The sequence below is a fragment of the Porites lutea genome, chromosome 1 (genome assembly GCF_958299795.1).
Source record: "Porites lutea chromosome 1, jaPorLute2.1, whole genome shotgun sequence".
Classification (NCBI taxonomy): Eukaryota; Metazoa; Cnidaria; class Anthozoa; order Scleractinia; family Poritidae; genus Porites; species Porites lutea.
The window spans coordinates 30,211,281-30,238,797 of record NC_133201.1 but is presented as its reverse complement, the minus strand read 5'-3'; the positions used below and the strand labels follow the sequence as shown (position 1 = coordinate 30,238,797).

Here is a 27,517-nt window from a genome sequence, read left to right as displayed (position 1 = left end):
TGTCACATATTATAAGTTATCTGCATATCCGAACCCAAAGGCACGTATAATAACCCTGTCGATACCACCAAGATATTGGCCTTGAGAGGCCGCGATCCCGTATAAAAACAGGGACATAGTTATCAGATCAAAAATCTTTAGGGTATCCAGAATATTTTTTCAGACACTTCAAATGTATCAACGACCACTAGCTTTGTATAACAAAATGTCAACATGAAGGTAACAGTACGATGGATTCTCCTAAAAAATTATGCCAAGCAATTTCAACCACTTTATCCGTTCAATCCCTCTTGCCCAAGGTGGCAGGGGTTTAGAAATTCTGCTATGCACTACCATCTCCCAGATCTTGTTGAGGTTTAGTTTCATACGGTTTCTTGCCGCCCAAATTTCAATACTATTAACCTCAGTGGAAAGAGTTTTCCGTTATATCTTTTGCGGCAGGCGTTGGTAAAGGAGGTGGGAAAGGAAAGCGTTTCTCGCGTGCAGATTTTTCCTTTCTTTCCTTTTTGAGCGACTACCACGTAGACGAAGGAAAATGTACAAAAAGAAGTACCTTCACCCAACTCCCTCCCCCCAAACTCTCCTGCAAACTAAGACACGAAATGCCGTTTTTAAAACACTATAGAGGGGGGAGAGTACGTAGGGGCGATAAAAGTTGGGCGATGAAACGAGCGCGTCCGAGCAAAAAGGTGTGATGCAGTGGACTGGGATCAAATTATGAACTACCAAAGAAACGACAAACGACGGCAAGTTTGGAATATCAGGAAAATGAGTTATGAGTTTTCCGACTCTTCAATAACCACAGAAAATTAGGAAGAACGAAAGAACGTGATAGCTTTTTTGGAATTGAGCTTCTGGCCACTCAAACTAAGAGCAAAAGCGGTAAAAATTGGACTCAATTTTAAAAATTGCGGCAGAAGACGACATTGAACTGGGAATAGTTAAAGACTACTGGCACAAGTTGGTCTGTACATGTGTCGGAGAACATCTAAGTGTAAAATTTCCTTCTTGTTTAAGTTTGTTTATCTTTCTGAAAACAATTTAATTGATGTAAGCTTAAGCTTATACAGAAATAGTGAAACATTTTGCACATTAGTTGATAAACAAATTGAACCACAGGTGGCTCAAGCTAGAAATATGAGCATCGGCATTGTTGCGTAACATTCTAAATATAAGGATTTGTATGAGGAAAAAACCTATCGTTTCTGTAACCTAGGAAAATGAAAGGATTTCAATAAAGAACAGCTTACCGTACATAAAATGTGAGTTACATCCCTAGAACCTTATATATATAGAGAGAGAAAACCGTTTACAGCACAACCCATTTAACGGCCATAAATCGGCCCATAGACCACACAGGAGAGATGTAACACACATTTTAGATAACGTAAGTTGTTTTTTTAATTTAAATCCTTTCATTTTCCTAAGTTACAGAAACGATAGGTTTTTTCCTTTTAGTCACACAAATCCTTATATTTCCGGGCCCGCTGTAATTGGCCACAGCTGTTGCGGTGTCCCTGCCAACGTTCTTTCTGTTTGTTTGTTTGTTTGTTTGTTTTTTTGGCGAAGCTTCAACACTTTCAAATTGAACTCAAATTCTGGCATTATACGACCTACAAGTTTGACTTTTAGGCATACAGACATAAACATATAAACTGTTTATTAATATTGTTATGAAACGAATTTATCTATTTAACATTGTAGCCTGAAATTACAGAAAGAACATAGGATTTCCAGTTTACAAAAAGGAAAATTTCGTCGTCCTTCGAGAGAACCGGAAGCGCGGAAAGAGCGCTCGTGTCATTCCTACTTCGCATCACACATTGCTTGAAGAGCGAAGTGCGCGTTTTATCGCCCAACCTTTATGCACCCCGGTGTATGCTTTAGAAATCAGACGCACTTCAAGGAAAATAACGCAGTTGAGTTGCACCTGTGCATGAATTTTTATGCCTTTGCGTACTCAGTGTCAAAAAACGTATTAACAAGATTTTTTTTCTTGATTTTTGCGCAGGTTTTATGGAGCCACAGTGAAAGAGAAGGAGATATCACATCCAACCAAACATGTATGTACTTCTTAACAGGTTAAGGAATAAAACAGAAACAACTAAGATTTTTCCTGACTAATGAATTACTCAAATTTGAACAAAAACTGCGTTTATGCTTAATTGTATCCACGCAAAACTGATCAAAACTTTCAGAAAGTCCTTCTCTATTAAACCATGCAAGGGAAGGGTGTAGAACAGTTGGCGCCAGCTAAATCTCTCGGAGTCTTAATCGACCCAGCTTTAAATTACTAAGTTTGATGAATCTTCCAAAACGTTCATCTTTCAAAAGTGTGCTGAAAGTTTACACCATGAGTAAAATTTACTTTGGATTAAGCCTTTATGTTTTTCTTTGGAAAATGCGTGCTACTCCTGCTGCATGCATCAAACCGCGCTGTTTAGCTCGGCGTCCGTTGTGCCACAAAGTAAATTTACCGGCGAGTTGTGAAGCTCAGCGTCTGTTGTGCCACAAAGTAAATCTACTGAGTTGTGTAGCTAGGCGGCCGTAGTACCACAGAACAAATGGGGAGCTTTAGCAACGACGACGGCGACGGAAGCGAGAACGTCAAAAAAGCAATAGGTTTAGATTAGCAAAACATCAACTTTGCACCTGCATCACGCTTTTTAGTACATTTCTTTACCGTCACTGCACGACTATGGCGTGAAAATCCCTAATTTCACGTCTTATGGAGGACGTTTAAAGCGACAACGAATTTTTCTTTCTCTTCTAAAACTTGAGTGTCGTCTCCAAGAAATCAACTCTAGCAAAATTCGCCTACATTTGACATTTTCAGGGAATTGGAATAAGCGCGGCAAAGTTTGAAAAAACGCGAAATCCTTTTAAAAGTGATGTTTTGGCTGCCGTCGCTGTCGACGATGCTAAGGCTCCCTAATCTACCGCAGCTCGGCGGCGGCCGTTATTCCACAAAGTGATGAAATCTAACGAGATGCGAAGCTCGGCGGCACCATTTCACCATGACGTGTGATATTTTCGGCACTGGACAAACGAACATTTTAGCTAGGCAGGTACAAAAGTCGGACCGCATCAACTCGGACCGCCAGTCCGGGTCGGATCAACTCGGATCGAATAAAAAAATAAAAATAGAATAAAATTGGACTCGGATCAACACGGATCATAAAAAGAAAAATAAAATCAGTCGGCGTCACTTATCTTTCACCCGCCATTTTGCTTTTTTCTCACGAACTCATGGTTGTGTAAATTAATTTTATTTTTATTTTTATTAATTTTAATGATACACTAGTGAGCAGCACACATACACTCCCAGTGAACATTTTCAACTTGGAAGGAGAAGAAACCATGCTCGCCCGGGACAAAGGAAATTTTCATGCCTTGGGCGAGAATCGAACTCGCGACCCGGCTTCATTTTGCCAAGTTGATGATTGGACGCTCTTAAAAATAACTGAGAAAATTATCGAAAGAAATGTTTTTTAACAAAAGAAAAAGAAACCCGGGTTAAGCGCTGATCGGTCTTCGAACAACTGCGCCCAGTAGAGCATCTGCTGCGCCAGTAAAACAAAAAGTTCTATTTACACGCCCGCAGCTCTCTGGCCAGTGTCTCCTCAAATAACAAGCACTTGAGACGAACCATACGATATCACGCTGATCACTAGCTTTCAAAACCTTTTCATTATGATACACAGTTTAAATCGAGGTCTCGCTGTACGCAACCCTTACGTTCAAAACATGCCATAATTCGCAAGAACCATCCACCCTTTCCCCTTAACTGCTACCTTTACGCCTAGCAAACATATCGAACGCACTCTCCTAAGCTCCGATTACTCCTAGTTTATAGTAATAAACTTATGGAGGTACTGCGAATTAATAAAGCTGTCTTATCATATCAAATCATTACTCAAATTCCCCTCAAGGTAGCTCTATGGGGTTTTTCAACTCCCTGACTACCAATTTTCAACGTTGAAGTAATATATTTAGACATGATTGTCTCTAAATATCAATATTGCATGCAAACTAGCAACAGATTGAAGTTTAATATAAGTTAGGTTTTAGCGTGGCGTTGCTATGGGAAACTTTTGTTATTTGGTATTTGCCAAGAGAAACGAACTCTGTAGAAAAATCGCACATATTTTTATGCACATATTTTCTGTTAGTTCCGAAGCAATCCATTACTTTGCTAGGCTCACGTTTCAAAATGCTGTTATTTGGGCCAGTAGCCAGGAACAAGTGCTCTGCCACCAAGTGTAAACAGCTCTATCTTTCCCCTTTCGGGATTACCTACTTTGTTTTAAAAAAGAACCCGGCGAACTTTCAGTCCTCTTGTGCAAACAAATCTGTAGCGCAAGTATACAGCTACGTAGTAAAATAGAACAACCGTGATTTCATTGAAGTTTTCAATTGTAGGATGACCAACGCAGTGAAGACGGAAGAGAATCAAATGGAACAGAAGATGAACTAGAGGTAAATTTTCACTTTGCAAAGTGTCATTTTTTTTTTGGCAGTAAAAGCTATATGATACAATAATTTAAATTTATTTATTAATCTAAAAGTATACTAATACGAAAAATAACGGCAATACCACTGAGTAGGATGGAATGACGCATGGCCGATATGACGATTCTAAGGCAGTGTTCACACTTGATGCCTTAGGACGGTGCCTGAGGAGGGTACTCGCTGGGGACAAAGGTGAACACACCCGTTTTTCAAGTACTCATGCCAGAATTTTGGTTCGGGGCCTTTGGTCGAGTACAAGGTCGAGATCTTGTGCTAGGGCACTTTTATATTGGACACCGAATCTCCGTGTGTTAACTCTTGTTTCAAAATGGCGTCTGACGGGGCGAAACGGAGCAAATGTTTACACCGTTACTTGTCAGGTGCCGAAGCTGGGTACCCATATGCATTACTATGTAACTATGTATATATATGTAACTATTACTGAACAGCTCGTAACTACTACTTGTTATTACATCAGTAACAACAGCGTTTTATCGGAAAGGTGAAAGTTGTCAGTTAAATTTCCAATGAAAATACATTTTGTACAGCGGTAAATATTACTAATCAATGAAATCAAAAAATAAATCGTTGCAGCTGTGGAGAGGAGGCTATGGAAGAGGCCGTTTGTACACAGGAACAATTATACTGCTTACAAAACAAAGCAATTAATGAACAATGACTAGTTTTTACTTTTCGCTTTCAAATGGCTGTTGCTCAGAGTGGCAGTGCTCGTTGTGGTGAGGTGACAGTTGTAGGGAGGCTAAAACAAGGAAGTAGCAGCTGCTCGGAAGAGAAGTCACCAATGGTGCCTACTGCTGACCCCAAACAATGCTATAACAATTGGAAGAATGACATGTTATTGTTTCGTGCGACCAATTAGGAGAGACCTTACGAGCAGCTCCTACACTAGACTGCATATACGGACTATCTGCCAGAAAGTAAAAAAAGAAATCCATTAGTCGCGGTTTGGTCGTATGTTCTCTTAAGCTGATGTAATCAAAAGTTTTTACTAATGATAATAACATTTACTGAGCTTCTCGCAGTTTGTTTTACACAAATATTTGGTAAGAGGACTCCGTGTCGTACAGTTCAGGGGAAGGTATCGTCTTAATTGCAAATCAGCCTTGTGCAATATGAAATTAATCACTCAAACTGTACTCAACTCAGTCCTATCACCATAAAATGTAAAGGAGCAGTTGTAAGACCCGTCATTTAGTTGAATTCCGAAACCATTGTGAACAATAGTTGTATAGCGAAAATCAAAGAGGAGCAAAGCGAACAGAAAATGAGTCATTGTTAAGTAAAAACGAACACAAAAACAACAAAAAACAGGTAAGGTACTTTTGTTGTCGTCATTAAGGTTTATTAATGAAGGCGTGTACGTTTTTTTTAGGAGAGTAAGACTTCTCAAGTTCAGAAAAAGCGCTGGTGAGTCATTGACAAGAAGGTTTTGTGTAGTTCCCCTTCCCTGAAATCAGTTGTTTCACTGGGTTGCCACGAATCAATAAATGTTTATTTCTGTAATGGTATCAAGGCATTTTACTGAAATTCTATTCTGCTGAACTTTCTTACTACTGCAAGTAACTGAAGAGCTTTTTTCTGTGGTATTAAATAAATGGAAAAGTCAGAATTCGATCATCTGGCTCACTTATATTAGTCAGGCCCTCAGTGAGTGGAGCCCTTCGTAACACATCCCGAAAAGAACAGTAATCGTCTTTTCTTCAATTTGTGTAGTAACGAAATCGTAAGACATAGTAAAGCTGCTTAGTTAAAAAGCACGTTTACGATTGTCTTGCGTGCAGACGTTTCCCCTTTTCCTTCCACTGCCTCCCTGCGTGGAACAAAATGGTGAAATACTTTTTTTTTTTTATAGTGGAAATGTACTTGGCTATTCTAGCTAGTTCACAGGCACTCCTCCACTCAAATAATTCTGAAACAAGTAATATAAATAAAACACACCCAACTGACAGGAGGCAACCAGTTTGAACTCGGGGCGACCGAGCAACAAATCAAAGCGAACTTGAACCCGGGTCGCCGAATGGCACTTTCAACGCGCCGATACTCGGCCACCCTGCCTCCTTAAGAAAAGAGACGTCTGCACACAAGCTTGGTTGGACTCCACCTTTCTGTAATGATGCAGGTGTTTCTGCAAAGTTTAATACACGACATCCATATGTTTCTTTTATTTTCAGCTGTGTGGTTATTTAAAAACGGCGAAAGAAGATAAGCCACTCTACTCGGTTCGAGCCTGCAGGACTCGTCGTCTGTAGTTTTGCAAATAAATTTAATCGTTGCAACTTGTTAGCTAGCTTTCGTTGGAATGTAGTCTTTTGTAAATAATATTCAGTTGTGAGATGTATTTTGTTTTGATCTTAGAAAAGAAAAAAGCCTTGAACTGCTTTTTTTTTTCTTTAAAAAAATGTTAAGGATGGATGAATTGCCCTATAAGTAGAGATACGATAAAGTAATAGGAAGGAAATTTTACAATGACTGAGCGATTTCTAGGGTGCTGATTGGTCGAGAGCTATGGTCGATGAGAGTACAGACCAAGGAAATGACGTGATAGTGGCGCAATATGGTTTTGCCTTTCTTGTGCGCGCGATTTCCCGAGAAACTTCAACGAAAATGAACGTCAAAAACTGTCAATGTTATTGTAAAAACAAATCGAAAACAATTTCCCATGGTCTATAGTCTCATCGAACATAGAAATGATGTCCAAATGTTCAAAACGTTGCAGTGAAACCACTCTCCTGCGGCTCATGCATGGTTCCACTTGAGTTCAAGGGAAATTGTCGTTGTATTTGTTAAATGGAAATTTTTCAATACGTCAAGGTGGATCAGTTGCCCCTTTAAAGCACACTAGAGATACAATGAATTATAACACGTTTATAGCAATATTTTAAAAGTTCATTAATGATTATGAAGGGAAATTGATGTAAAATAGACTCGCGTTAACTGATTTTTAAATAAAAACAGTTTTAAAATAAGTGGCTGATATAGCCACTCAGTCGAATTTGTCGGCCAAAATAATTCAAGAGTGTAGTACGTGTAAGAATGACCAAGTCTACAACAGACGTTTTTGAATCCATTAAATAAACTCGCCATCGTGTCTTATTAATGCTAAGCATTGCCTGACAAAACAGATTGCTGGCGTATGTTTCCTGTTCTCCAGTACATTTTTCTTGGTTATATACGTGTGAATATTAGACCAGGTGGTATTCACCTGGGTGTACTCACCTCCACATTTATTAATACTGGAGCAAAGAATGAATCATCATCATTCAATAGTTAGTTTGTTACCGTATGCAAACGTTAATATCGTTGAGTAATCGTGATCGTTTACAACGTTTGAGAAAGATTTTAATGAATTGACTGTGAAGTCGTTCTAGGAATTTTTTTGTAACGGCAGTATATTAGATCGTAAACCTTTTGTTGGCTATACTTAAGAAAATGGTCAGTTTGACAAAAAGTTAAAATCAGATTGAAAAGCTCTATGCATTACACGGAAAAGCTGTGGTGGTAAATTTCGTAGTTTAAACAAATATTGCAACCTCGTTCCCCCAGAACCCTGGGAACGAGGTTGTAAATATTGTATAATAGTGGTACTTCTGCGAATTTGACAGGCTTTTTTAGATAACGGAAGAATTAGTTAATTTAATCTGTCCAAGAAGGTAGATAAAACTATTGACAGATTTCCAAAGAAGCGAATGCGATCTTAATTGGCTTCTTCCGTTTATTTTTGGCTTGCCTGGACTTAAATTTACAGTTTGAACCCACTTTCACAAAAAGTTTCTCATTTCTTAATCGTGTTAATATTTTGATTTTTAAAAAGGAATAAGCAATAATCTGGAACTCTTAAGCTTTCAGAAAATGTACAGTTTATGGGGGTATTTATTAAAAGCAAAAGCGCTAGCGCCGATCAACGCGAGGAGGGTGCTTGAGGATGGATGATACCTTAAAAAGTGCATAATACCAATGATCAGTTTAAAAAATAAAGACCACAATTTTTGCATCACACGCCGGAAAAACGGTGGTCATAAGTTTCGAAGAATGAATAAAACTTTGTCTGTTAATGATATTATCATATATGCTACGAATTTTACAGTTTTTCTCAGATAAGTAAACATGCAGTGTAATGTTTCCGAAAAGCCGGGATAACATCAATACGGACCATATTTTGGTAGATACAAGAAAAGCTGTAGTTTATTTTTTAGCACTGAAGAGACTTTTTAATAGTATTTTATAAAATACTTTTCCCCTGAGGATTTTGTATATTAAAGTAGGATTCATATTTCTAGAATTCCTTTGAAAAGAGGATGTTGCCTGTAAAGAAATTAGTTAGGAAAAAAGCTTAGGAATCTTAGGTATAAGAATAAATTTGAATTTTAAAGTTTTACAAAGAGATCTTTTTTTCTTCTTCAAATCTTCAACGTATTCAGCAAAACCCTGCTTACTTTGAAGTGCTTCATTCAGTTGTATGCTTTGGATCCGGGGGAGGGGGTACTCCCTGTAATGGCCTACATGGGGAGGCTCCGCCCGAAAGGGGTACCCTTTTCAGGCTTCAGGTATATGAAAGGGTAGGGATCGATTTTACCAGTTCAAGTATATGAAAGGGTAGGGAAATCTGTCACTTGGTGCGTAAAGAGACCTAAAAAGGCTACAGAAGGTAGTTTTGTGAGTCTGAAAAGTCGAGAAAATTTTCTGGTTTTGTGCAGTGATTTATTCGTTTACAACAGTTAAAAGGGATTCAAAGTTTTCAACTAGGTATGAGAAAGGGGGTAACATTTGTCAATGGAAGGAATACGAAAGGGGTATCTTTTGTCACATAAATGTTATATAAAAACGTGAGGGGTTGGACCTCGGAGCGGAGCCTCCCTGTATAAAACTTTATTGAGTACCCCCCTGGGCTTTGAACCCGGGGGGGTACTCGGGATTTCAAGTGACGGGGATGATCGAATGGAGCCAAAAGTCAAGACCCAAAAAAATCCCTAGGGCTTCCAGCAAAACCCAAAAAAATCCCTGGACCAAAAATTAACCCAAAAAAAATCCCGTGCCGATTTTGTGGCCCTTAAAAGTTCCAGAAAGGAGCAATGCTATAACACAAAGAAAGGTTGAAGTCTTGTACACGGCCGGGCACCACGGAACAACGCAGACTATTGTATAACACGTGCGACGTAAAGCGGCACCATAGTTAACTATTAAACAACAGCAAAACACATTTGTTTGTACTTTATTCGCAGAACTACGCAGCCAGGGCACTACCGATTCTTTTTAATTCCCCAAAAAAATCCCTACTCAAATCAAGCTACCCAAAAAAATACTTGCCAAATTTTCGTACCCAAAAAAATCCCGGATCCGAAAATTTCAAACTGTGACGGAAGGTTTTTCCACTTTGAAACGAATTTAAGGCTCAACGGGAACTCGGCGCTTGACTCACGACAAAACTGGGGAAAACTAGACTCAAATGGCGACTCGCTTGCGGGGAAGAGCCGTCACTTCTCTCGAGGTCCGGGATCAGACCACGAACTGATACAGCAGTAGATAAAACAGAACAAAGCTTGGTTCCAACAGCGTTTATTCTTCAGCGGATCAGCGGCAATAACTCAGGAGGACACGACGGAAATAATCGGCGATGTAATCGGCGATGTAATCGGCAATGTAATCGAAAAATCAGTTCAAAGCAACTTACTTATATATGATTTTTACAACCATTGAAGATAAAAGAATACAATAGAAATATAAACAGAAATCACTTAGAGTTAAATGAAAACAAAATACAAATTCTATTTTTAACCTGAAATCTTTCGTTACTGTTGCTGTTTTAGAAAGTAAAAGTACTGAGACAAAGACCTAGCCAGGTCAGCAAAACAGCGTTTATGTACAAAGTGTTACAATATGAATAATATTGCAAGTCCAGCTATCGGCTGTGTAAATACGAAAAGCGCAGACTAATTGAAAGTTTTCACCTTAAACAAAAACCGATCTAATTTTAAAATTACAAGACAGCAAAACCTTTCATATCCAAAATTTGGTTATCACCTCTCTTTAACTAACAACTTAATGAAATATACTTTTGCAAATAAATATAACTAAGTTGCAATTAGAACGAGGTACACCTGTATCAAAGGCGTTACTATGAATAGACGTCGTCTGGTAGTTAAATCACGAAAAATAGACTGAAGGCAAATAAACCATTATTAAGAAATTAAGTATTCTTTCAAGAGTCAACATTGACGTAAAATGTATATAATTGAAATGAGAACGAGCAATTACTTTTGTTTGTTAGCGAAAACTGTTGGCTTTTCTATGATTACTACTTAGTGAACACAAACAAATGAAACAAAGGAAAGTAAAATGGCACGAGCGTTTTTGCGGGGCTAAAACTTCGTTATGCAAATTCATTATAAATGACTAAGAACAACGTCAAAGCGAATATTTGAAAGCTATATATGATATTCGAGGCAAATAAAGAATTCATAGAAAATCTCTCCTTACAAAACCCAAAAAAATCCTTCGATCATCCCTGTCACTTGAAATCCCGAGTACCCCCCCCCCCCCGGGGGCTTTGAATAGAAGGCGGCGTTTAACCGAGTAAACTTTTTAGTTTTTCCGTGCAATTACCGAGTCTGGTCTAAATCTAACCATTCTACCATAAGTTTGTTTTTAATTTCATTGTCAAACCTTAGACGAGATCCTGAGGATAGAGGTTTTACTGAGTTCCACTTCTAGCTTTTTCAGGAGGCTAATTTTGCTGGCCAGAGAAAGTACTGATTCCACTTAAGCCATCCCAATAAAATGTTTCGTTTCCCATCGCCCGACCGACCCATTTTTTTCGAAAAGTAGAAAAAAAAAATTCCAGATTCACTGGTCAAAGAAGCAAGTACTTTGCTTTACAAGCGCACGATCTTGTTTTAAGAACAATTGGTATGATGTGATGTCCTTGTCTTTAATTAACATCGATACTACGTTTTTAAAGGCTGTTTAGACATTTGATAGTCGTGTTAATATAAAGAGAATACTTCATTGAAAGTGCTGGCGTACGGTATTTACGCACGAGTTGCTGACGTATCAGAAATCGAACGAGTGAACGCAGCGAACGAGTAAGATTTCTGATACAAAAACAACGAGTGCGTAAATACCGTACAAAGCACTTTCCATGTGGTATTGTGTTTAATATATAGATTTAGCCAGGGCTAAAAGCGAAGCTCCCGTTAATAAATTCATAATTTAAATGAAACAATAAACTTGCAATCCACAGATCAGGGTACATTCATGTGACTTTTGAGGCAAAGGCTAAGTGATTTTAGAGAAAAATAATTTGACAGTCCAGGAGTGAAACAAACTTTACATTGAGTTAGTAGTCTTATTTGTACACCCAAAAATAGCAATCATGTTCAATCACAGTAGATTAGGCCTGGAAAGTGTATTGTATTTGCATTAGCTGTTGCATCATAATGTGGCATTCACCAGTCTCTCCAACATTGCTCCGTTTGAGAGACTAATAATTGGACAACCCTGAAATATAATACTATGAAGGAACGGTGAAGCAGACTATTTTTCCCGAAACTTCGTGTACACATTAAGGACAACAACAACTTGCCACATGATAAGCTTCATCGATTTTTATTTCCATTTTCTAGCAAATTTCCAGACCTAAACTTCGCCACATATGTTCTCTATATTTAACCATGTTATGAAGTCCGAACGTGGCACTAACAGTGAGCCTGGGTTACCTGTGATCAAAGCACGCCCTTCCTTTGCACAAGAAATTATAGCATTGAGCACATTATAAAACGTTTTCATGAAGAGAATTCCATAATGCCGGGACTTTTCAGTTAGAAAAATCTCTTCCTATGTGATATGCAGTTTAATAATTATGGGCTTTTAGTGAAAACGATGAAAAAAATTCCGAAAATCACCTTTTCGGCCAGCCGGACGGGTTCTCACTTTTGACAGGCACCAAATTTGCAGTGCGATTAAAAGAGTTACGCTTCAACATGATAGAGATTTTGTTATGTTTAGGTTTTATTTCCCTGTATTTGTAAAACTGTTTATGGTCTTGTTATGTGTAATCTTTAAAAGCTAGTGATTATTTACGCGCTGCGTTTTGAGTATTCCTGCATGCGATGTTTATGTTCGACTCGAAACAACCGGTGCAGCGATAAAAATTGCGAGAGGGACTACTAACAATCAATAAAATAAATATAATTCGGTGAAACATGTACAGAGACAATAATTTTCATTCACGAAGACAATTATTGAGAGTAAAGTGTCGCTGAAAATCATGAGTCAGGTAAGCATATAAAGCTTATTCGGTCAGTGTAAAACGCAGACTGCGGACTGCAGACTGCAGACTGCGGACCAGGGGTAAAATGCAGACTGAGTGTAAAATGCAGACTGCAGACTAAGAGTAAAACGCAGGCTGGGGTAAAATGCAGATTAAAGACTGTAGACTTTTTTAAACATTTGTGCTCCTTCTTCTTCAAATCGGTGAAATAGCTAGCCGGTATCAGTTACACCCTTCGCTTCCTAGTCGAAGTGAATTGCACATTCGCCAGAAGTTTCAATGAACATCCAAACAGCTTAAGTCTGCGTACCTTGATTTGCAATACTTTCATAGAAGGTCATCCAAATTCCTTGCAGAACATCTTTCTTTGTTGTTGGAATGACTTACTCCCGTTTTTATCGCCATAATTCCTGTACAGTATTTTGGGTCAGCAGCTTTCATTTAAGCGTAAACATCGTGGTGTTGTACCAGTTCACGGTCACTGGTCACGTATATCGAAAACTTCGCATCAAAAATTGAAGCGTGAAGTCTCTCGGATGGAAAAAAGGTTCAAGATTGCGATTATGTTTTCGGGTCGTCGACGACGTTCCAGAGTAGAAAGGAATGGATTTGTGAAAGCAGATGTCATCAAGTACAAGTGTTCGTTTACAGGTATTTGCGAGAATTTTTTTTGCCCTTAAACCCTTCCACGACTACAGTTTATGCTCGGTCTGCATTTTACCCCAGTCTGCGTTTTACTCTTAGTCTGCAGTCTGCATTTTACACTCAGTCTGCATTTTTCCCCTGGTCCGCAGTCTGCAGTCTGCAGTCTGCAGTCCGCAGTCTGCGTTTTACACTGACCGAAAGCTTATTTATGTTTTAAGCCGGCTTCCCGGTGTCTGCTCTTTTGCAAGACGAACTCGAGGCAAGAAAATCGCTCAGAGCTTTCTGTTTACAGCCATAATCATAACAAATATTCTTCGGAACCTTTTCTTTGAATTTGCGGTCAAAAGACGTCTAAAGGATTTTTAAACCTGATACTATTGTAGGTTAGATCATTGCTCGTGTATAAACTTAAGCCGCATAAACAATACGCTCGACGTCAGGAAACCGAAAAAAAAAAAACACACATCAAAGACAATAATTGCTCAGGCTTACCAGTCGAGATGCTGCTTCTGAAGGTCATCAAGTGTTCCAGAATCGCTTGAGACTTTTCAACCCTCTTACGCCTCAAGCAAGGGCAAGTGAGAAGGCTCATTTTTGAAAACGATGCCATCCGAAATCGGATTTCCAAAGACTTTGACAAGCGGTGCATTTGTCAATAAAAGCGCAATAAACAAACCAGCCATGAATTACAGAACGATCTTGATAGCAGCTGTATTTCATTTTGTACAGCAAGTGAAAAAAGACAATTAAAAACATCACAAGTTGACACAAAACTCTGTCAGCTTCAGCTGTCAAAGTAAACAATTTTCCAGACGCTGCATAAATTTTCCGCATGAACTCACCTGTCAAATTTTGACCAATCAGAACACAAAAATTGGACTTAGAGCGTGATCAACGCGTGACAGTGAGAAAAGTAAAAAACGATTGCCTTCCCTGGATGTAAAAGCCGGTTGAATTTTCGCGTCCGAGGTCAGTTGGAAATCAAAATTTTAAAAGTGCGTCTCATGAACTCGATTTATTTTATATGCATTTTAAAAAAATTGAACTTGAGCCTGCGATCATTTGAAAAGTAGCAACTTGTCAGCGGATTACTTTAAAAAACAATCAAACTCAGTGGGTCGATACCTGAGCCGGCGATACGGTCAGGCGATACTGGTCAGCAGAAACACTATTTTGACAGCTGTCATTTAATCAAAACATGGATGTACAATATCAGGTTGCAGGCTCCCAAACTAGCTAGAAAGTGTGAGTTAAAAATTGGCATGCCTGTGGTGTGGACGGACGGAAGGTCGGGTGGTCGATGTAGGTCACGTGATTGCCGAATTTTCTAGGATAGATAGATTTTCTAAGCTATGGGTGACCTCAATGGAGAGAAAAATGAGCCAGCAATACAGTCAGGTGATGATGGTCAGCGTATACTCTAGTTTGACAGCTGTCAATTAACCTTCATTAGAATGGCGAATATTCGAATTAACAGACTACGAGTGTGAGTAAGACATATCGGTCCGGCTTGTAGTGGAAAATGACAGATCGTGTACCTGAGCGAACCTGAGCCCAAGTCAATCTATGCAATATCCCATTTTGACAGCTGTCAATTGACCGTAATTTGGCTTGCCAATATAACTTTAAACGACTGTCAGCCGACTGACAGCCCAGCCCGGGGTAGTTTCGTTTTTATGTTGAATTGGTAAGTGTGACATATTATATCAGCTTATATGTAGGGGCAAAACGACTGATCTTTGATCTGAGCCCGCGAGATGGTCATGTGATAATTGTCAGCGGATGTCTGTTTTTGACAGCTGTCAATCTAATCGTACTCATACGGATGGCTTACAAAACTGAAAGGCTAGTCAAGTTGTGCAAGATCTATTGTGACATTTGACATCGGCTTACATGAAGTGTGTGTACGGGTGGGCGTACTCTACGTCATAACCAAATTTTCTCGGATGGATTGTTTACCAAATTTTGTTACCCATGGTGCTCCGCTGCGCGCGCTTCGCGCGCGGGAGCTCCGCTATTATATACATAGTGAGACATTCATCATTTTGTCGGCCTTTTTATTTGAAATCTTTCAAAAATGCTAAAATTTGCCGCTAAACACTTTAACGAAAACGGAGTATCAGCTTTTTAGTAAAAACATTTGTTAAAAACATAAATGATGGTAAGGATATGAGGTAATCCAAGAACTATAAGTAATCTTAACTGTTTGTTCTCAATGCACAATTGAAAATGAGTGAATTTAAGTAAAATGGCAGGTTTCAATATAAGCTTAAGCTCAAATGAAAGGAAAAGTAGCTCCGACAAAAAGTACAACAAAAGCTTACGTCTCGTTCCGTTTTTCCCTTTCCGCTGTTGTTTTGCCGGCTCTCTACCATTTTCTTTATCGACAGTGAAACAAACGAAACTATTCCACTCCATTTCCGAAATGTTTTTCACTTTTTTAGCGAGAAAAACTCTTTGAGTAAAACTTTTCTCGTTGAATGTTTGCGAAGCGGCGCTGCAAGCTGCAATGACAGGCGGGATTGGCGCGAAACTCACACACTTCTGTGGCTTCTGATTGGACGTATCATTTTTCTCACACATGAAAAAACATCGTTCGCGATTCTGATTGGACGTATCATTTTTTTCACGTGTGAAAACCATCGTTCGCTCCTCTGATTGGTTAGAACTAATTTGCGTACGAAAATTTACGACATAGCTTTTTCGTGAGTATTTCTCAGTATGTATATAATAAACATCTTTTACCATCTGATTATATATCTTACAGATTAAACGTGAGATTTAATATACAAAAGTAAAAGTGTTCGTTCTTTTTTCTTTTTTTTTTCCCGACCGACCGACCGACTCAGAGACGGGGCGATGGGATATTGGGATGGCCTTAAGATCTGATCTTTGGACTGTGTAATATACAGCAAAGTGTTCATTTCGGGGATTTCCCTATCCCAAAATGCTACGCAGTCGGTTGTTTCCGTTTTCTCGGCGTCAACATCCGAGTCTGGTTTTTCGATTTTGGATTTTCCTTTCCTTTTCTCTTCTGTTTCCCTCGCATTAGTGACATCTGGCCAAGAAGGTGAGTTCATATAACAACTTAAGCTCTTTTTGATATTATTTGTTTGTTTGGCGCTTGATTAGAGGACATGCTTTCGATCAGCTGTTTATATTGCCTTTTTAGCGTTGGTATGCCTGATTGCAGATTAATTCTTTCGTCCGCAGTGCAGTCAATTAGTTCTTTTGTTAAGACCAATCACTGTTCCTCGCATATGATTTCATCCATTGTTTCTTCTCCAATACAAAAGCCACTGTAACTGCGACGTTTGCAGTACGTAACATCAGAGTCTTGATTAGTTCTGCTTTGTAGCTTCTCATTTTTTACGATCTCAGGAGCCTTAGCCCAAAGATACATACCCTTATACCACTGACATATAAGCAATTTTTTCAAAATAGCTAAAAAATGACCGAGTGCCATAATCGATAACATTCAATAGCAATTGATTAATTGACTTGAATAATTCTTGGTTTGCAACCACGGGACAAGGCGGCCATTTTGGGGGGTCAATAGAGTAGAATTTTTTTCTCAAAGAATTTTCATGAAAGTAGCCAGAGAAGAGAAAGTCTCTGACGTCACGTGCAAACCCGCAATATTTATGCTTTTTTATCAGAGTTATTTGTTGCAGCGGCACTAGATTTCAGAATGGAGAAACATAATAAATTAGAATAGCTTGGAACAACACCAAGGGTTATAATTTCAAATTGACAGACTTCGGGCCAATTTTTAAAAGTGTTTGTATCAATTGAGTGTCCATATCAAGCGGGATGAAATTAGAGAAAATATAAGGACTAGGGACAAGGGAAACTGGCTGTACTAATGAGGTGTCCTTAAGTGGGGTTCAACTTTGTGTTTTATTGGGGGTGGGTGGGGTGAAAACAAAACATGGACCCCCCACTTTTGATCGGGCCAATTGACTGCACTTACATGTATATGGACCAGGTCCATGGACTCTAAAATAATGGGTACTAAACAATTACAACCGTTGCAGTGCAATAGTAGGGTTTAACAAGATGCCTTTGGCTGATGCATGGTGGTGCATGTTGATCACTGATATTTACTAGAACGGGTAAATAGGGGTATATGCAAATCCACCAATCCGTTTTGATTTATTAACCAAATCCACCATTAAAATTTGGCTTTGAATCTGAAATCAGGGCAAAAAAAGATTATGTACATGTATGAAGCCCAAAAAATCAGGGCCTAAAAACTGGATGAATCCAGAATCTGCGCATTACATGATACTGCTGTTATACTGTATATTGCCCTTGAAAAGTGGGGTCTTTTTTTAGGCTTTGCGAGCAATAACGAGGTTTCAAAGCCTAAACCGCCATAATTTTCGGACCTTTCATGAACTTGATAGCGATTAACAATTCTTCTCACACTTTCCAGAAACAATTTACAGGAATGTGTGTAGTACGATTTCCAAGGTTACCATTGCTTTAAGTGTTAGAATGTATTATAGCTAAATTCGTTGTTTTAAGCTGCACGTTTTGCAAACTTCAAAGGAATTTTGGGTTTTTCTGTCCCATCAATCATCTTTATACTCACACTAAGCTGTCATATTTGTAGTCCATTTATTTGAATATTCGCCATTCTTATGAAGGTCAATTCACAGCTGTCAAATTAGAGCGTCCTCTGACCATCATCGCCTGACTGTATTGTGGGCTTATCTATCCATTGCGAGGTCGATCACACATTTGTTTTAAGTTTTCCGCTGATATTTTATTTGATCAGAGGCTCAATTTTGTATTTTTAGAGCTGGAAACTTTCATCAGGCATGTTTACTTACACACTTGGTTTGTTTGAATAATCTAAATGGCTGAAAGAGTGTATTTATTGTCATTTAAAACACTGGCTCGGTCAGGAGTATGTTTTCGTTCTACTGCAAATTATTTGATGAGGAAATAATATAATTACTGGTTGCAGTGAGCCAGACGTAAGCTTAACAAATCTGAATAGAAATTGATCGTTGGAAAGCTGATTGATCGATAGATATTCGATACTACTCGATATTATTTTGTCGATTGATTAGTTAATTTAATCTATAAAAATCATTAATCACCAATTGTTTTATCAGCCATACCTCAGTGCTTGCCTTGAATGATCTGATCTCGTAATTTAAGGATCAACGGAGAATGTTGGTAATTATAAGGGTGTAAAAACAGCATCAGTAAAGGTCTTTATTATATAGATACGAGTGTTTTACTGGAAAATACACCATTCGTAAAATTCATAAAAACAATATTTTACTCACTCGCTGTGCTCGTTCGTAAAATATTGTTTGCCACTCAAAAATAAAATTCATATCTTCACGCCACTGTGTAATATCCTCTATATATAACCATTCTTTATATTCTTATTAAACTTAAATATCCCACTCTGCTGATTTTGTGAAACAAAGAACTTTATCATGATTCCTTTTGTTTTTGTTTCTGAACAAATGGAAGAAAATGACGTTTTTACAATAACTGAATCAATCATTTCTCGCACGCTGACTTGGCTAATTTTTACTATCAATAACAGGACAGACACATAAAATTTTAATTTATGCAAGACACAGTCATTTGCCGAACCAATGCCAAACTTCGATGTTTTTCTTTAGTTTAGTTTCATAGAAGATTCACTTTCTGTCTACTAAGAAAAATAGCCATGCAGATGGCTCTCAGATGCAAGACTTGCATCCTGTTTAAATTCTCTTCAAAAATCTCAAGCAGAGGAATTACTGATGAACAAAAATGCTTTAAGTTTCCAAAAGCAAAGACGACTTGCTAGAAACTGTACTGCTTCAAAACTGCGCCAGATTCAGATATAAAGCTTTTAATTAATTCATACATGGTTTTAAAGTCAAAAATGGGAAGAAAACAGTTCTGAAAGTCTATAGTAAATTATTCAAAATAAAGACATTGATTGCAATGGTTTTCTTTTGACAAGTAGTGGGTGTTTTTCGGATTCTTTTTACCGAAAGGAAAACAAACTTTTTGTTTATTTGTTTGTTTGTTTTATCAATTAAATAAGAGGACAAACAAACTTAGTGAAACTTCGCAAGCACAGTTGAATTGAAGACTACTATACATGCATGTGTATAAAACCCACCTTTCAGTTTGAATGAACGCTCTTCATATTATAGCTGAATGCTGTTCAGGACGAAGAACAAGACTTAATGAACTGAAGTAAACAACAGTAACATATATGATTTCTGTTAAATAAACTTTGTACTATTCGGTAAGCAACTTTTCAAAACTGCTTGGCTAGTCTCTCTCACCAGACAGCTTTGCTGTACATCACTTCAACTTGGGAGCTGTTAAAATAACCAAATTGAGTCATCGTTTGGTTATTTTAACTGCTCCCAAATCTTTTCTTTGTATAATTTTTAACCTTGGGCTAGTTTATGACTTTATAATACCCTAAAAATGCCTCCATTTTCATGCAGAGACAATAAACATTGCTAACTTTATTCCTGTTCTGAATAGAAGTTTGGAAAACAATAAATCCCTATTTTATGCAGGGCAGTGGCATAACTCAACCTGTCAAATTTTTAACCAGTGAAACTTGGTTGTCTGTCTTCGGTAGCCAATCACCAAGCGAGAAAAGTTATTGACAATAATATTGTGCTCGTTTAAAAGTCATAAATTTTGTTGTGTTTTCTTCATTTTTACCAGCAAATTTGACTTTTCTGAGCTTTTGTTATTGTAAAAAACAAATTGAGGCCCGTTTTTTATGTGTCTTTCCTCAGCTGCTCTGACACACGTCACATCATTTTATCATCAATAAGAGGACAGACACATAAGAAACTGGTGTCAATTTGTTAAATTGACTGAGTTGACTATATATAAAAGAGTGGGCAATTTCAATTTCAGGCTGATTAATGTCAGTTTATGTCCTTTTATATAAATTTCCACACTTCAATATTTAGATTATTATATATATATATATATATATATATATATAAAGGGTCAATAAAGGATTAAAATCAACATATGTAGTCCATTCTCCTTTGTACAAAGTATATATATATATATATATATATATATATATTGGAAACCCTGTAAGACTATAGGTTACCATTTTACAGTCTTGCATGCAGTATAGGGGTTGGTGTAAAATTTGAGTTTTCCATAGAGGGGGTCAGGTGTGAGGAGGCAGGATTACATTGCAAGTCACTGGTCACAGGTGACAGTACAAGCAACACAATTTGGTGAAAGGTTTTATTATATCAAAATGACTGTTACTTAAAGTTACTAAAGGATTAAGAAGTAACAGCTGATAAGATTTTAATACACTAAATACAGACTTGGTAACTAAGCTGCAGTTTTGTCAGCATTATAGCAGGACTGTCGTTAAGAGCTGGGGGAAGGAGATTTCCCCCATCTACTATGAAAGTGGTCCCAGGCCACTTTCATAGGAAAATAGAAGAAAAATAGAACCAAAAGAAATCTCTAGCTGTTTGATTCCCTGCCTACTTGTTGTATTAATATCCTTTAACTTGAAATCTTAGTGAAATCCCTGATTAGTGTGACAAATATGCTTACCAGCATTTTAAGTGAAGTGTTTGTACATTTATTTAAACTGCTTGGACAAATAAACAGTAAAAATAACTTACATTATTTTCAACATTTTATTTTCAGGTATCAGATTTTGAAAACGTTATCCTTGCAAAGTTCATACAACTGTTGATCTTCTCTGAATCAACCAGTCTCTGCAGTGGTAAAATGTGGAAATAAAGTCTGCAAACTTGAATTTCAGGTACTTTATTCTTGTTATTTACTGCTCTTTCATTATTTATGTGGACATGGGTTATTAAGTCTTTGGAGCAACAGATATTATTCATCTTTGGGGGCTTCCTGCCTTCATTTGCTTGTTCCTTGGCAAATTCAGGATACAAAGGGATATTTAGTCCAGCAGATATTCTCCAAATAGCTGTTGTCATTTCTTGAGTTGTATTTTTGCTTGTCTTGATTTTTATGCAGAAGTTCATAAGGTATCTCTGCATCACAAAATCAGTAGTTCTGCCATTTTCAGCTCCATCCTTTGGAAACAACTGAGCTAAAAACAAACTCATCCCCATGGCTTTCTCAGTTACTGTCATTTTTTTCTGCCAATAGCTTTTGCTCTGTTGATGTCATATTCCTGGATATTGCAAACATCTTCCAAATTTGGTCAATACTAGCTGGTTATCAAGAATTTGCCTAGGGATTTGAGCTAATCAGAAATTGAGAATTGCCAATTTTTTTTGGAAAAATATTAATTATACTGGACAAATTCTCTTTCTTGAAATACTTCAATTATTACTGTTATGACAATTAACTGTGGAGAGAGAAAAAAATACAACAAATGCCGGACTGCCAAAGCTAATTCACCATCAGACAGTTATATCTTAAGAATACTGAGGGAAATGCAGTGTATTTTGTATACTGGGCTAGAACTGTAGATTGTAATTTGATCTCTAATTAATTTGAATTGACTGACAGATTGGATGAATGGTGGAGTAAAGGGGAGAAATACAGTACTGAAGCAATGGTCGAAGACAATGTCAGGGGGTTTAAGTTGGGGATTTCATTTGATATAATTATAAAATAATATTTAGCATACTTGTATTAACTAATTATTATTAAATAATTTCTTAAAAAGTAAATTCTTGAATTTTAGATAAGATAATTGCCTGGGTGAAAATTAACGCAAGAGCTCGCAGACTAATGCTGCAGAATCTCTGAGATTTCTGACAGTAACTCATGGGAACTGAAATTATGTGAATGATCAAGCCCACAGTTTGGCACTATGGACACAGACATTACTACTTGCTGTCTACGAACTGTATTTCCAGGGGTATTAGCTAGCCTAAAACTCTTTTATAGAAAACATCGGGCCGAACTCAAAGCAATCTCCCCTCCATAAACCTTGTCATCATATCCTGAGGGTGATACTAACAATAGCTTGTTCCAGGCATGATAAATCTGAGAACAGCATGAGAGGAAAACAGACGGAAGGAAGGGGTGGGGAGGGGGCTCTGCTCCAGTCCCCAATATTTGATATCTAAGAACAGGATATGATTACAGTCAGTCAAGTGTATCAAACAAACTATTAACAAACGTGAGGTAAAGTCAACAGAAGAGAAGGGGATGGGGTGGGGCTCAGCTCCATTCCCCAATGACTGATATCTAGGAACAGGATATGATTACAGTCAATCAAGTGTAATTTCAAACAAGGTATTAACATACGTGATCAGAAGTTTATCTAATTTATAGGAAGCAGAATTTTCAGCCATTTGCAGTAACACACCATTCCTTTTCAAAGCTTTTGTATAACAGAAAAGAGGATAATTTACTTAAGAAAAATTTTGCACAAACTCTTTCATTTTGTTTTTCATAAGTCTGAACAGTCAAGTAAAAAATCATTTTTATGATAGTACGTACTCCAGTTAACAGGTCACAGTAACATTAGCCATTTCTGCCTTTCCTTGAAATTGAGTCTTGATCAGTCATTAGTCGTTTATTCATGAGTAAAACGCTTTTCATTCACGTGCAAATTTTTTAACACATCTTTACGTAAAAAGATGTGCACTGAACACGCGCTTTCATAAAGAGGGTAAGGACTTTGAAATAAAATAGGCTAATGTACTGCAAGAGAAATGTAGAAAATTCAATGTTGCTTTTAAGCCAGATCTCTTCATGAATATTAATTTCTCTTCAGAATAGGATAGTAACGGAAACAATTTTGCACTGTTTGTCTTTCCCCTGCAGGAATATGTAGTGGACCTTTTCATGGCTACTTCAGCACCATCACCGCTGGCCAGTTCTGTGGAGAAGACAAATGGAGCCAAGCTCAGCAGGCTTCTCATCGATGGTGGAACAACAGTTCTTAGGAAGATTTTTGATGGCCATCATCCTCCTGCAAACTTAATTACTGACTTAAATGCTAATTACCCCATTCTTAACAATCTCTTACGTCGTCGAGTTCTAAATGGCCATCAGTGGGACAAACTATTTCCACCTGGTGGAGTCCCTCCAGACTCCAACACCTTTGACATCACTCTTTTGTTTCTCCTTCTGACTAAGATTTGTGGACTAACCCCTCCCCCCTCAGGATGGCATACTAAACCACCCTCAAGTGACACGTCTCATGAGGCTAACCTTGCACGTGTTAAGTTCTATCGCAATATCTTGTATGGTCATGTGACAACCACTGGTGTTGATACATCAACTTTCTCTTCTCTGTGGACTGAAATTAGTGGTGTTCTTGTGAGTCTTGGTCTCGATCAGGCGGAAGTGGATAGGTTGAAGGCAGAGAAAGGTGGAGAGCAAGATTATATTGACGTGTTGATTGAGTGGGCTGTTAGGGAAGAGGACATTAAGTCACAGTTGGAGAATTATCGTCAGGCCCAAGCCAAGATACAACAAAGCGTTGAAGAACTGGGTCTAAGCTTGAAAGGAGTTAAGGTAGGTGTCGAGGAAATAAACGAAAACTTGGATTGGTTAAAAGGCGAAAAAGACAAGAACAAGTCAGAAGAGGTCCTTCAAAAACTTGCTAAGTCGGAATTCAGGGGAGATATTGAGTATCACTTACAAAGATTTCAAGACGGCACCCGTGAGTGGGTCTTTGACAGAGTTCAGAACTGGCTGAATGACAGAAGCTCTCAAAACCGCGTGATGGTGATCAGTGGAAATGCAGGAATGGGAAAATCAGTCATTGCAGCTGTGATTTGCAAGAGAATGCAACAAGCTGGCAGACTATCAGGAAGCCATTTTTGTCAGTATAACAATGTACGCTACTGTAAGCCTCAGTTGATGATTCAGTCATTAGCTTGTCACTTGTCCCATGCCCTGCCAGAGTACAAGCGAGCCCTCGGGGAACAGCTGTCAAGAAATCTGGGTACAGATCTCAACAACATGGGTGTGGAGGAGTTATTTGCGTTGCTTTTCAAGGAACCTCTTAGTGCTGTAGGTGACCCAGGAAGAAACATGCTCATGGTGATAGATGGCTTGGATGAAAGCGAATATCAAGGACGGAGTGAGCTTCTTAATGTGATTGCAAATCAGTTTTGTAAGCTTCCTATTTGGATTCGTTTTCTTGTCACGACGCGTCCTGCCTTAAACATTGCAGAGAGACTGAAACATTTGAAGCCACTTGAACTGCAGTCTGATGGTGAAGACAATCTTGAGGATGTCAGAGTATTTTGTCTGAAAAGGCTGGAACGTGTTGTCAAACCAGCGAATGTGGGCGAGTTAGTGGAACGACTAGTTTTGAAATCTGAAGGACTGATGTTGTACGCCCATTTTCTCATTTTGTCGACTACTGAAAGTGCATCAATTTCCCACGAGAGAGACCTTGTCGGCAGTTCACCCTTAGGAATTTTTGCCGTGTATCATTCCTATTTTAAACGTTTGGGACGTGAACTCATAAATGAACATAACATCAGGGAAGAACATTTCCTAAATCTGTTGTCTTCCATTACCGCTTCAAGGGAACCCCTGCCAGTGGGTTTTGTTTCTAAAGTATTTGTATCAAGTTCTAATTCACCACTAACAAAGCGTAAAGTACACAGCGCCTTAGGCAGTGTGTCTGCACTTCTTCCTATCCGTGACGATTGTCTTCACGTCATCCACAAGTCAGTTAAAGACTGGTTAACTGACATTTCATGTCATGGGGAGCATGAATTCATCATGGATGAAAACGAGGGTCATCGTTTACTTGCGGACCTCTGCATTGAAGAACTTGAAAATCTGAAGCTTAAAGGTGTCGATAACCTACAGTTTGGCGCCACTGAGAGGTACGCTTTGTATCATGGTGCACATCACATGCTACACGAAGGCGTCAAGAGAGAGCCACATAAACTGGACGAACTGACTAAAGCCTACATTATTGATTTAGAAGTAGTGTATGCCAAGACCTTCGTGAACAGCACAATAGCGGCTGAAGACCTTTTGTGGCTTAACGAGCAGGGGATTTTTACATTGTTATCAAAAGATAACCAAAGTATTGTGGACGCCTTGTTGTTCGTATTGAGGAAGAACATCCGTTTGCTTACAGATAACCCTCGTACGTTTCTTCAAACCATACTTAACCAAGGAGGAAAAGTGTTGACTGTTGAAGCGTCGAATCTTTTGCGAAATAAGTATCCTGAAATACCATATATGGAGGTTGTTCATAAGGAGACGCAGCAGGGAGGTGTTTTAGCGCGATTTGAGTGTCTATCTGATGTGATCTGTTTGGACGTCTCTCCACAGTTGGATTATATGGTGTGTGAATGTGATGACGGAATACTGCAGCTGTGGTCACTCCAGACTGGCAGGCTAGTGTGGACACGTCCAGTCTTAGTAGAGAAGAGTTTCAAGAGGAGCTGGTTGGGCCACAAGAGTAGAAAATTACCTTCAATCAACGCGTTGTCATTTTTCCGCTCAGTTGTTTTTCACCCTACAAAGGAATGTATTTTACCTGGGATTCTAAGTCAGGCCTATACTATGGACGGAAACTTGAAACCGCTCTTTCTCGGAAGTAACTGTAGATTCTCAGTTTGCTCTATTTCCGGGGACAAGGCCAAGATTCTAACTAATTGTCTTGAGAGTTCTAAAGGCCTTGTCATGTGGAGTTTGGAAAATGGCTCAGAGGTTGATCGAATCCTCGTAAATGAAGACATTTTATCTTTTGCATGGTCTGGTGATGGAAGGTTTCTTGTAATCTCACATTCTTCGGGGGTGATTAGTTTGTATGATGTGATGTGTAATTTCAGAAAACTAACACAAATGGCTACCCCAGAAGTATGGGGCATGGTAAAGTTTTCACCTGATCATCGATTCATTTTTGGTTACGCTGTAAAAAATGACGTCATAAACAAATACTCCTTTTTTTGTCTCGAGGTTGTAAAGGAAGCAAACAACACGTTTTCGTTAACGATTGTGTCTGGTGATTCTGAGGCTTTTGAATCCTTTAATGATTGTGGGTTTTTATTTGGCGATCTTATTTCCACAAAAGGTCATAAGTTTGGATTGACGTTTGGTCTTGACAAGCAACGTCTGCTACGTTCCTCTTTGAAAGCAATAGAAATGGTGGATACCAAATACGTAAACAGAAACGATCAAGGCGTAGATACTGAAGCTTCTGGGATAGCACTCAGTTTGGATGGTCAGACCGTGTTTGTTGCTAGGGTTGCATCATCAGTCACTGCTTATGACGTGTCGAGTGGGAAGCTTAAAGCTGAGATAAACTACTGGCCTTTACCGTACCGTCCGTTGTGTCCTGTTAGTGGTGGAGTCCTAATCTTAACGAATAAAAGCACTGTTGAGTTGTGGAGTGGTAACCTCGCTGGACCAATCAAAAGGTGGATCAACTTGCCTGGAGTCAAACAACTGATCCCTATATCAGAGGAACGAGTAGCAGTCGTAGGAGACGTTGATGTGAAAGTCCTAGATACAAGCAGTGGAATAGTTGTATCAACAATCCCAGTTTTACAAGGAAGAGTTCTTACCTGCAACAATAAATGTCAGCTGTTAAGTGATACCACATTTGAAGGTTCTGGTCCTTGGTCTCTTCAGCTTTTGGATGGCGAAACAGTTGTTTGGAGAAAGAAAGACATTGGAAGGTTCTCTGTCTCTCATAATTTTAATAAGGCTGTGGCTTTCTCAACTATGGAACAGTTCCTTGTTGTTGGCACGACTGACGGCCTCTTAGTCTTGGATGCCGAAACAGGAAACACGCTCCGTACTTTAGGTCTTTCATTTTCCCTTTTTCTTCATTGCACGTTTATCAGTGACGACACATGTGTTATTTATGCTCGTGATTTAACTGTTCAGATGTTTAACGTCAAATCTGGTGAACTTCTAACTGGAATTGATGTGGAAAGTGAGGCGATCTGTTTAGCAGCCTGTCCCTTCAATCGTGTTCTCGCCATCGGCCTGAGGAACTCCACACCTAATTTCAAAGTTATCAGGGTGCATTTGTCGCGGGGCGAAGGCGATGGAAACATGGAAAGGTAAACTGACAGTATTTGAGTGAGAATTATTTTTTTTGCTTGAAGGCTTGCCCTAAATGTT

At 38.6% G+C, this 27,517-nt stretch overlaps 1 protein-coding gene and 1 long non-coding RNA gene across 4 annotated transcripts in view; both read left to right on the top strand.

Annotated features, from left to right (window-relative positions):
* LOC140948076 (uncharacterized) overlaps positions 1-27,517 on the top strand; it is a 137,769-nt gene that overhangs the window by 104,400 nt on the left and 5,852 nt on the right. For all 3 annotated transcript variants that reach the window (XM_073397316.1, XM_073397308.1, XM_073397300.1), the window contains 2 exons: positions 21,962-22,030; positions 23,231-27,456. In XM_073397316.1, the coding sequence (XP_073253417.1) occupies positions 23,252-27,456 (4,205 nt within the window). In that variant the 5' untranslated portion in view covers positions 21,962-22,030; positions 23,231-23,251. The remainder of the gene's footprint in view (positions 1-21,961; positions 22,031-23,230; positions 27,457-27,517) is intronic.
* Positions 4,156-6,915, top strand: LOC140936936 (uncharacterized). Its single transcript, XR_012165422.1, has 3 exons — positions 4,156-4,479; positions 5,906-5,940; positions 6,705-6,915. It is a non-coding gene; the product is annotated as an uncharacterized lncRNA (long non-coding RNA).